This window comes from Manihot esculenta, chromosome 13 (genome assembly GCF_001659605.2).
Source record: "Manihot esculenta cultivar AM560-2 chromosome 13, M.esculenta_v8, whole genome shotgun sequence".
In the NCBI taxonomy this organism is placed as follows: domain Eukaryota; kingdom Viridiplantae; phylum Streptophyta; class Magnoliopsida; order Malpighiales; family Euphorbiaceae; genus Manihot; species Manihot esculenta.
In genome coordinates, this window is record NC_035173.2 from 7,366,290 (window position 1) to 7,377,343 (window position 11,054).

The following is an 11,054-nucleotide window of genomic DNA, read 5'->3' on the forward strand; positions in this document are numbered from 1 at the left end:
AAGAGAGAGGTTGTGCACGAAGCTGAGTTCTTGAAGAACTCAGGTTCGGCAGCCGAAGAAGGATTCGGCCGCCGAACCCCTTGCATGGTGGCTTAGACTGCCACAGCTTGCCCCTGAGTGTCTTGAGGTGCGGCTCTGTTTAGGGGTTTCGGCCTCCGAAAGTAGCCCCCGAAAGGGTTCGGCCGCCGAAAGAGGATATTCGGCCGCCAAAGGTACTTGAGTTTCGGCTCTGTTCAGGACATTCGGCCGCCGAACCTGCCGCCGAATGTGTTCTGTCCAGCCTTCTTTTGCATGCTTTATGTGATTGTTTTATGAGCTTTTAGAGGGGTTTTGGGGAGTTGTTTAAGAGTTGATAAGAGTATGTTTGACACCTCATTCGAGTCCCTTTGTATAGGTTTGGACCCGAGAGTTCGAGGAGGTCATCAGAGATAGAAGTTACAGAGTCAGTACAGTATCTGCCAGAGGAGCAGAGGTGAGTAGAACTAAACTTAATCGTTTATTAAAGAAACATAATGCTTTAGCATAGTTCATGCATCATGAATGCTATGATATGTATTAGGGTGATTGCATTAGAATCACGAATGTGAAGCATTGCATATTATGTGATCAGAGATGAGGTGGACCCAGGCGACTCCAATAGCCTAAGCTTCGGCTCCTGTCATTGTGTCAGGTCAGTTGGGCAATTACTTGTTGGAATGCCCTGTGTAGCTCCTTTGGGGGGGCCAGTGTTGACAGAGGGTATTTTTGGGGTCATGTCTACCTTAGTGGGGATTGGACCAAGGCGACTTCAATAGCCCGTCGAGGGAGTTTTGGGGTCATGTCTAATCCAAGATTTATTGAGATATTTGTGTTGTGATGCATTTTCATATATAGTGCGTATGAATGAACTGTTTTCGATGTTTCTACTCACTGGGCTTTAGAAGCTCATCCCTTTCCCTTAATCCCAGTTTTGCAGGTACAGGGTTAGCTGGGAAGTCAGAAGCATCAGAGTGTTGGCTTCAGTATGTTTGTGTATAGCATAGTGTGGACATGATGTATGTACAAGGATATATGTACAGTGATGTAATAGTTAGTCAGTTAAGGTATAAATGTATTAGAATGTGCTTTTGCCTATTGTCTAGTGTATGTTAATCCCTTGCTTATGCATGTATCCTGTTTTCAGTTTAATGATGAGCAATGAGTCAAACCAGGCTTAATAACATGTTGTGTTTCGAAAACCCAGTGAATTATAACTGTGAGGGAAGACAGGGTTTAATTCCCTTGACCCAAGACCAGTGCGGAGGAAAGACCAGGTTTGATTCCTGTGATCCATAGAGAGGCCAATAGAGAAGATCAGGTTTGATTCCTGTGACTCTATGGTAGCCAAGTTAACTTATGATATGCTGACCCTTACAGAGTGGGTTCTATGCTGCAGAGCGCATAGGGTATGGAGGTTACTTGGTAAAGCATCACTGGTGTATTATAGATAGCCAGAGGGCTAGTTCAGATTAGTATATCTGAGCATTTGGTTCATATGATTGGACCTATGGTACAGTGTTTAAAAGGTTAAGTCTGGTAGTTTTAAAGACAAGTTTTAAAAAGTTAAGTCTGGTACTGTTTTAAGAAAAGTAATAGTCCAGTCGGATCATGTATGGGATTTTAACAGGTACACAGAGTTCAGGATAGGCTTACTACGGGTCTAGGCGGCCTTAAGTCGATCTGGATCCTAGTGCCGAGCAGTTTGGGCCGTTACAAAGAGGGTACCGGTTTCCGGGCTGTTAGACTAATCCCTCTAATGAGCCCAAACTTGCTAAAGATGGTGGTATGTGACCCTTGAGAAGGTTGTTTGAAAGGTTGAGGAGATTAAGCCCTTTAAGGTTTCCAATGATTTCTGGGATTTTTCCCTCAAATCTATTGTTGGAGAAATCAATGGCAAGGAAAATATCTTGAATCTTCTCGTATTCCAGTTTCACTCCTTTGTTGAACATAGTCATTGAGTAATCATATTCCCCATAGTAGGTATCAACGTCTGTGAAATTGGGCCTTATATTTTCCCCCATGTATGTCATGTGGTTTGCTTGGATGGTTTTCATGGCTTCCCACATGTCTAAGTACACCGATGGCAGCTTTCTGACGAAACTATTGCCGGATAAGTCGATGATTCGAAGACTTGGGAAGCCTTTGGTTTTGGGTTTTTGATCTATCACACCATAAAACTGGTTAGATCTCAAAATCAGAATTCTCAACTCTGAAAGATTTCCCAACCAAGAAGGAAAAGTATCAGTTATTTGGTTGTTACCAAAATCAACCAACTGTAACGATGAACAATTGGCCAATGATTTTGGAACTTGTCCTTGTAATTGATTGTAACTGATGCTAATCATTCTCAATTTACAATCATCTCTCCAGGCTGCAGGAATAATTCCATGAAAATTGTTTCTTCTCAAATCCAACACAGACAGATCACTGGAATTGCTCAAACAATGAGGAAGTTGACGGCTTAAATTATTGAAGGATAAGTCGAGAATTTCAAGAGAATATAAATTGCAAATCAACGGAGAAAGTTCACCTGTCAATTGGTTGTGTGAAATGAGGTAGGAAATGGTGGATGGTGGTGGCAATGGAAGGGATCCTTGGAGCTGATTAGACCTAAGATCTAGGTTTCGAATCTGAGCCCAATGAAAAATAACAGGATTTTGTTCAAACCCAGTTAAAAGGTTATGAGAAAGATTCAAAAAATCCATGGAATTTGTACTTATGGAACACATCCATGAAGGGATTTGAGCCTGTAAGCTGTTTGAAGAAAGGTCTAGATATTCCAAGCCATGTTGGTTCTGCAAGAAGTTGGGAAACTGGGTAAGGTTGCAAGAAGCCAATCCTCAAGTTCTCAAGTACGGAAGGTGGCCATTTGTAGCAATTGTAGAGTGCACAGACAAGCCATTAAATGATAAGATCAGTTAGGTTAACTGGTTGAGCTGAAAGAGTGAGCTTAGATCCAATAACCCAGGTAAAGTATTTGAATGAAGATCAAGGAATTCAAGTTGATTGAGTCGAGAGAAATTGATAGGAATTGAACCTTGCAATTTATTTGATGAAAGGTACAACGAGGATAGCGAGGTGAGATTGTTAATCTAGTGTGGGATTGGACCAGTAAGTTGATTTTCCTTCAAAAACAACATATTAAGTTGAGTAAGGTTCATGAAACTAGATGGGATCTGGCCATTGTATGTGGAGACCAGAAGGCCCCAGATAAGTGAGCTGGGTGAGTCTTCCAATCCAAGAGAGTGTAGAAGTTGAGTTATGTAAAGTATCTGAGAGGACAAGCCAAACAAGATTAGTAAGGTTTCTAATAGAAGGAGGTACCTTTCCATAAAAACTTGTTGAGAAGAGCCTCAATCTTTCAAGGTGACTTCTAGGGTGGAAGTCAGGCAAAAAACCTGTTAGATTTATATTTTCGCATAAGTCGATTATCTTTAAGTTCGCAAGCGAGAAAACTTGCCGGAAATTCACCATGCAATTCACAACCACAAAGATGGAGAGACTCCAAAGATGAAAGATTTGCGAGAACCGTTGAAGAAATGTCCACGCATTCTAAATCAAGTTCCTTCAAATTGGTCATGTTTTGAAATAGACCTCTAAAGCTAGCCTGACGGAGCTTCAATAATCCATCATAACTAATGAAATCAAGATTACAAGATAGATCAAGGGAAACCAAGCTTGAAAGATTAGAGATTTCAGCTGGGATTTCGGCAGAAAAGCCAGAAAAAGAAAGGTCGAGATGAGTTAACCTCGAGAGCTGGACTATTTCAGATGAGATTTGAGAGTGGATGAAGTTGTTGCTTCCAAGATTAAGTCTTTGAAGATGGACAAGGCGAAAGAGAGTGCTGTTGGAGTTGATCGACCCATAAATACAACTCTCACTTAGGTCAAGGCTAACGACATGATTAGTTTTCTCATCGCACTCCACACCATCCCATGAGCAAGACTCACCTGATCTTACGCCTTGATTTAGCTTCCATGATTCAAGCTTTGAATAAGAACAAGAGCTAGAGATGTTGAAGCTATTTTTGAATTGCAGCAAAGCCAAGCTTTCATCATCATGGCATCGTTGAATAGAAGAGTTAAAAGACTGCGTAAATGCTATAGCATGGCACAACGTCGTCAACATGAGAAAGGAAAGCAACCGAACGAACAAAGATGGTGACTCCATTGTCAGATAATTCTATTGTATGGCGGCTGTCTTGTGGAGTGTAGGTGGTGTTGCCTGTGTCCATTATAAACATTACTTAAAACAAAGCTCCCAACTTTTTTATTTTTGAATTTTATTAAAAAAATTAATTATATTTTTTAAATTATGAATGAGTAAATAAAATTTATTATTGAAAATCAATATTCTTTATATTATTTCATGGTAATCTTTCACTATCATCACTGTGTCCTTATTCTTTTTCGTGGGTATTGAATGGTCGGATATTCAAATATATTATTCACTAAAAAAAAAAAACAGGGTTTTTCCATAAAAATCTACCACATAATTTAAATTATATTTCATTGCAACATCATATTATATAAAGTCATCCACTTATTATTGACTTCATAATGCCTTCAATTTAATTAAAATTATTATGTTTATTTTGTGTAAATAATTCTTTCCCTCAAATTCAATTCAATTATGTTATTATAGAATTTAGAAATTATTTATATCAATTTATCTAAATTATTACAATAAATATCAACTGAATAATAAAATTATGTGTAAACTAGTAGACTTATAAAAAATGTAATAAAAAATGAAATCATCTTAAATACTATTAAATCATAATAGTTTTGAGTTTGTACTCACAGAATTAGTCTGATAATAAGTGCATCTGCGTAAATCTGAGGGTTTGCACTCCAGAGCTATGCTTTCATAATCCGAAGTTGGAAAAAATGGTGGTGAGTCCCCAAAATCTTCACATTTCTTTGTCAAAGGAGCTCCACATAATCCCAAGTTCCCCTCACATTGATTGCTCTGAAATGTATCAAATTGTTTCCCTTGTGGTATTGGCCCTTCAAGCTCGTTGTAGGAGACATTAAAGAAAGCAAGGAAAGTGAGCTGAGCGAGCTCTGGAGGTATCTTTCGTGAAAGCTTGTTCTTTGAAAGATCTAATCCCTCTAATGAACCCAAACTTGCTAAAGATGGTGGTATGTGACCCTTGAGAAGGTTGTTTGAAAGGTTGAGGAGATTAAGCCCTTTAAGGTTTCCAATGATTTCTGGGATTTTTCCGTCAAATCTGTTGTTGGAGAAATCAATGGCAAGGAAAATATCTTGAATCTTGTCGTATTCCAGTTTCACTCCTTTGTTGAACATAGTCATTGAGTAATCATATTCCCCATAGTAGGTATCAACGTCTGTGAAATTGGGCCTTATATTTTCCCCCATGTATGTCATGTGGTTTGCTTGGATGGTTTTCATTGCTTCCCACATGTCTAAGTACACCGATGGCAGCTTTCTGACGAAACTATTGCCGGATAAGTCGATGATTCGAAGACTTGGGAAGCCTTTGGTTTTGGGTTTTGGATCTATCACACCATAAAAATGGTTAGATCTCAAAATCAGAATTCTCAACTCTGAAAGATTTCCCAACCAAGAAGGAAAAGTATCAGTTATTTGGTTGTTACCAAAATCAACCAACTGTAACGATGAACAATTGTCTAATGATTTTGGAACTTTTCCTTGTAATTGATTGTAACTGATGCTAATCATTCTCAATTTACAATCATCTCTCCAGGCTGCAGGAATAATTCCATGAAAATTGTTTCTTCTCAAATCCAACATAGACAGATCACTGAAATTGCTCAAACAATGAGGAAGTTGACGGCTTAAATTATTGAAGGATAAGTCGAGAATTTCAAGAGAAAATAAATTGCAAATCAACGGAGAAAGTTCACCTGTCAATTGGTTGTGTGAAATGAGGTAGGAAATGGTGGATGGTGGTGGCAATGGAAGGGATCCTTGGAGCTGATTAGACCTAAGATCTAGGTTTCGAATCTGAGCCCAATGAAAAATAACAGGATTTTGTTCAAACCCAGTTAAAAGGTTATGAGAAAGATTCAAAAAATCCATGGAATTTGTACTTATGGAACACATCCATGAAGGGATTTGAGCCTGTAAGCTGTTTGAAGAAAGGTCTAGATATTCCAAGCCATGTTGGTTCTGCAAGAAGTTGGGAAAATGGGTAAGGTTGCAAGAAGCCAATCCTAAAGTTCTCAAGTACGGAAGGTGGCCATTTGTAGCAATTGTAGAGTGCACGGACAAGCCATTAAATGATAAGATCAGTTAGGTTAACTGGTTGAGCTGAAAGAGTGAGCTTAGATCCAATAACCCAGGTAAAGTATTTGAATGAAGATCAAGGAATTCAAGTTGATTGAGTCGAGAGAAATTGATAGGAATTGAACCTTGCAATTTATTTGATGAAAGGTACAACGAGGATAGCGAGGTGAGATTGTTAATCTAGTGTGGGATTGAACTAGTAAGTTGATTTTCCTTCAAAAACAACATATTAAGTTGAGTAAGGTTCATGAAACTAGATGGGATCTGGCCATTGTATGTGGAGACCAGAAGGCCCCAGATATAAGTGAGCTGGGTGAGTCTTCCAATCCAAGAGAGTGTAGAAGTTATGTAGAGTATCTGAGAGGTCAAGCCAAACAAGATTAGTAAGGTTTCCAATAGAAGGAGGTACCTTTCCATAAAAACTTGTTGAGAAGAGCCTCAATCTTTCAAGGTGACTTCTCGGGTGGAAGTCAGGCAAAAAACCTGTTAGATTTATATTTTCGCATAAGTCGATTATCTTTAAGTTCGCAAGCGAGAAAACTTGCCGGAAATTCACCATGCAATTCACAACCACAAAGATGGAGAGACTCCAAAGATGAAAGATTTGCGAGAACCGTTGAAGAAATGTCCACGCATTCTAAATCAAGTTCCTTCAAATTGGTCATGTTTTGAACTAGACCTCTAAAGCTAGCCTGACGGAGCTTCAATAATCCATCATAACTAATGAAATCAAGATTACAAGATAGATCAAGGGAAACCAAGCTTGAAAGATTAGAGATTTCAGCTGGGATTTCGCCAGAAAAGCCAGAAAAAGAAAGGTCGAGATGAGTTAACCTCGAGAGTTGGCCTATTTCAGATGAGATTTGAGAGTGGATGAAGTTGTTGCTTCCAAGATTAAGTCTTTGAAGATGGACAAGGCGAAAGAGAGTGCTGTTGGAGTTGATCGACCCATAAATACAACTCTCACTTAGGTCAAGGCTAACGACATGATTAGTTTTCTCATCGCACTCCACACCATCCCATGAGCAAGACTCACCTGATCTTACGCCTTGATTTAGCTTCCATGATTCAAGCTTTGAATAAGAACAAGAGCTAGAGATGTTGAAGCTATTTTTGAATTGCAGCAAGGCCAAGCTTTCATCATCATGGCATCGTTGAATAGAAGAGTTAAAAGACTGCGTAAATGCTATAGCATGGCACAACGTCGTCAACATGAGAAAGGAAAGCAACCGAACGAACAAAGATGGTGACTCCATTGTCAGATAATTCTATTGTACGGCGGTTGTCTTGTGGAGTGTAGGTGGTGTTGCCTGTGCCCATTATAAACATTACTTAAAACAAAGCTCCCAGCTTTTTTATTTTTGAATTTTATTAAAAAAATTAATTATATTTTTTAAATTATGAATGAGTAAATAAAATTTATTATTGAAAATCAATATTCTTTATATTATTTCATGGTAATCTTTCACTATCATCACTGTGTCCTTATTCTTTTTCGTGGGTATTGAATGGTCGGATATTCAAATATATTATTCACTAAAAAAAAAATAGGGTTTTTCCATAAAAATCTTCCACATAATTTAAATTATATTTTATTGCAACATCATATTATATAAAGTCATCCACTTATTATTGACTTCATAATGCCTTCAATTTAATTAAAATTATTATGTTTATTTTGTGTAAATAATTCTTTCCCTCAAATTCAATTCAATTATGTTATTATAGAATTTAGAAATTATTTATATCAATTTATCTAAATTATTACAATAAATATCAACTGAATTATAAAATTATGTGGAAACTAGTAGACTTATAAAAAATGTAATAAAAAATGAAATCATCTTAAATACTATTAAATCATAATAGTTGAGAGCTTGTACTCACAGATTTAGTCTGATAATAAGTGCATCTGCGTAAATCTGAGGGTTTGCACTCCAGAGCTATGCTTTCATAATCCGAAGTTGGAAAAAATGGTGGTGAGTCCCCAAAATCTTCACATTTCTTTGTCAAAGGAGCTCCACATAATCCCAAGTTCCCCTCATATTGATTGCTCTGAAATGTATCAAATTGTTTCCCTTGTGGTATTGGCCCTTCAAGCTCGTTGTAGGAGACATTAAAAAAAGCAAGGAAAGTGAGCTGAGCGAGCTCTGGAGGTATCCTTCGTGAAAGCTTGTTCTTTGAAAGATCTAATCCCTCTAATGAGCCCAAACTTGCTAAAGATGGTGGTATGTGACCCTTGAGAAGGTTGTTTGAAAGGTTGAGGAGATTAAGCCCTTTAAGGTTTCCAATGATTTTTGGGATTTTTCCTTCAAATCTGCTGGTGGAGGGATCAATGGCAAGGAAAATATCTTGAATCTTGTCGTATTCCAGTTTCACTCCATTGTTGAACATAGTCATTGAGTAATCATATTCCCCATAGTAAGTATCAACGTCTGTGAAATTGGGCCTTATATTTTCCCCCATGTACATCATGTGGTTTGCTTGGATGGTTTTCATGGCTTCCCACATGTCTAAGTACACCATTGGCAGCTTTCCGACGAAACCATTGCCGGATAAGTCGATGATTCGAAGACTTGGGAAGCCTTTGGTTTTGGGTTTTTGATCTATCACACCATAAAAATGGTTAGATCTCAAAATCAGAATTCTCAACTCTACAAGATTTCCCAACCAAGAAGGAAAAGTATCAGTTATTTGGTTGTTACCAAAATCAACCAACTGTAACGATGAACAATTGGCTAATGATTTTGGAACTTGTCCTTGTAATTGATTGTAACTGATGCTAATCATTCTTAATTTACAATCATCTCTCCAGGCTGCAGGAATAATTCCATGAAAATTGTTTCTTCTCAAATCCAACACAGACAGATCACTGAAATTGCTCAAACAATGAGGAAGTTGACGGCTTAAATTATTGAAGGATAAGTCGAGAATTTCAAGAGAATATAAATTGCAAATCAACGGAGAAAGTTCACCTGTCAATTAGTTGTGTGAAATCAGGTAGGAAATGGTGGATGGTGGTGGCAATGGAAGGGATCCTTGGAGCTGATTAGACCTAAGATATAGGGTTCGAATTTGAGCCCATTGAAAAATAACAGGATTTTGTTCAAACCCAGTTAAAAGGTTATGTGAAAGATTCAAAAAATCCATGGAATTTGTACTTATGGAACACATTCATGAAGGGATTTGAGCCTGTAAGCTGTTTGAAGAAAGGTCTAGATATTCCAAGCCATGTTGGTTCTGCAAGAAGTTGGGAAACTGGGTAAGGTTGCAAGAAGCCAATCCTCAAGTTCTCAAGTACGGAAGGTGCCCATTTGTAGCAATTGTAGAGTGCACAGACAAGCCATTAAATGATAAGATCAGTTAGGTTAACTGGTTGAGCTGAAAGAGTGAGCTTAGATCCAATAACCCAGGTAAAGTATTTGAATGAAGATCAAGGAATTCAAGTTGATTGAGTCGAGAGAAATTGATAGGAATTGAACCTTGCAATTTATTTGATGAAAGGTACAACGAGGATAGCGAGGTGAGATTGTTAATCTAGTGTGGGATTGGACTAGTAAGTTGATTTTCCTTCAAAAACAACATATTAAGTTGAGTAAGGTTCATGAAACTAGATGGGATCTGGCCATTGTATGTGGAGACCAGAAGGCCCCAGATAAGTGAGCTGGGTGAGTCTTCCAATCCAAGAGAGTGTAGAAGTTGAGTTATGTAGAGTATCTGAGAGGTCAAGCCAAACAAGATTAGTAAGGTTTCCAATAGAAGGAGGTACCTTTCCATAAAAACTTGTTGAGAAGAGCCTCAATCTTTCAAGGTGACTTCTCGGGTGGAAGTCAGGCAAAAAACCTGTTAGATTTATATTTTCGCATAAGTCGATTATCTTTAAGTTCGCAAGCGAGAAAACTTGCTGGAAATTCACCATGCAATTCACAACCACAAAGATGGAGAGACTCCAAAGATGAAAGATTTGCGAGAACCGTTGAAGAAATGTCCACGCATTCTAAATCAAGTTCCTTCAAATTGGTCATGTTTTGAACTAGACCTCTAAAGCTAGCCTGACGGAGCTTCAATAATCCATCATAACTAATGAAATCAAGATTACAAGATAGATCAAGGGAAACCAAGCTTGAAAGATTAGAGATTTCAGCTGGGATTTCGCCAGAAAAGCCAGAAAAAGAAAGGTCGAGATGAGTTAACCTGGAGAGTTGGCCTATTTCAGATGAGATTTGAGGGTGGATGAAGTTGTTGCTTCCAAGATTAAGTGTTTGAAGATGGACAAGGCGAAAGAGAGTGCTGTTGGAGTTGATAGACCCATAAATACAACTCTCACTTAGGTCAAGGCTAACGACATGATTAGTTTTCTCATCGCACTCCACACCATCCCATGAGCAAGACTCACCTGATCTTACGCCTTGATTTAGCTTCCATGATTCAAGCTTTGAATAAGAACAAGAGCTAGAGATGTTGAAGCTATTTTTGAATTGCAGCAAGGCCAAGCTTTCATCATCATGGCATCGTTGAATAGAAGAGTTAAAAGACTGCGTAAATGCTATAGCATGGCACAACGTCGTCAACATGAGAAAGGAAAGCAACCGAACGAACAAAGATGGTGACTCCATTGTCAGATAATTCTATTGTACGGCGGTTGTCTTGTGGAGTGTAGGTGGTGTTGCCTGTGCCCATTATAAACATTACTTAAAACAAAGCTCCCAGCTTTTTTATTTTTGAATTTTATTAAAAAAATTAATTATATTTTTTAAATTAT

At 38.1% G+C, this 11,054-nt stretch overlaps 3 protein-coding genes across 3 annotated transcripts; all 3 read right to left on the reverse strand.

Annotated features, from left to right (window-relative positions):
- Positions 1 to 1,757: 1,757 nt before the first annotated feature.
- On the reverse strand, positions 1,758 to 4,189 carry LOC110608282 (receptor-like protein 43). The gene is made up of 2 exons (XM_021747499.2): positions 3,479 to 4,189; positions 1,758 to 2,813 (listed from the first exon to the last, which is right to left on the reverse strand). The coding sequence occupies exons 1-2, from the start codon at positions 4,187 to 4,189 to the stop codon at positions 1,758 to 1,760; spliced, it is 1,767 nt and encodes a 588-aa protein (XP_021603191.2).
- Positions 4,190 to 4,795: 606 nt separating this feature from the next.
- Positions 4,796 to 7,548, reverse strand: LOC110608283 (receptor-like protein 47). The gene is made up of 2 exons (XM_021747500.1): positions 6,838 to 7,548; positions 4,796 to 6,175 (listed from the first exon to the last, which is right to left on the reverse strand). Exons 1-2 carry the CDS (start codon positions 7,546 to 7,548, stop codon positions 4,796 to 4,798), a joined length of 2,091 nt encoding a protein of 696 aa, XP_021603192.1.
- Positions 7,549 to 8,152: 604 nt separating this feature from the next.
- LOC110608284 (receptor-like protein 43) lies at positions 8,153 to 10,908 on the reverse strand. The gene is made up of 2 exons (XM_021747501.2): positions 10,136 to 10,908; positions 8,153 to 9,197 (listed from the first exon to the last, which is right to left on the reverse strand). The coding sequence occupies exons 1-2, from the start codon at positions 10,906 to 10,908 to the stop codon at positions 8,153 to 8,155; spliced, it is 1,818 nt and encodes a 605-aa protein (XP_021603193.2).
- Between the last annotated feature and the right edge of the window lie 146 nt (positions 10,909 to 11,054).

Coding starts and splice junctions, on each gene's coding strand:
- LOC110608283 (XM_021747500.1), bottom strand. CDS start 7,548: ATGGAGTCACCATCTTTGTTCGTTCGGTTGCTTTCCTTTCTCATGTTG. Junction 6,176..6,837: donor AATTGCATGGTGAATTTCCG/GCAAGTTTTCTC, acceptor AACTTCTTGCAG/AACCAACATGGCTTGGAATA.
- LOC110608282 (XM_021747499.2), bottom strand. CDS start 4,189: ATGGAGTCACCATCTTTGTTCGTTCGGTTGCTTTCCTTTCTCATGTTG. Junction 2,814..3,478: donor AATTGCATGGTGAATTTCCG/GCAAGTTTTCTC, acceptor AACTTCTTGCAG/AACCAACATGGCTTGGAATA.
- LOC110608284 (XM_021747501.2), bottom strand. CDS start 10,908: ATGGAGTCACCATCTTTGTTCGTTCGGTTGCTTTCCTTTCTCATGTTG. Junction 9,198..10,135: donor CGAAAATATAAATCTAACAG/GTTTTTTGCCTG, acceptor CAATAATTTAAG/CCGTCAACTTCCTCATTGTT.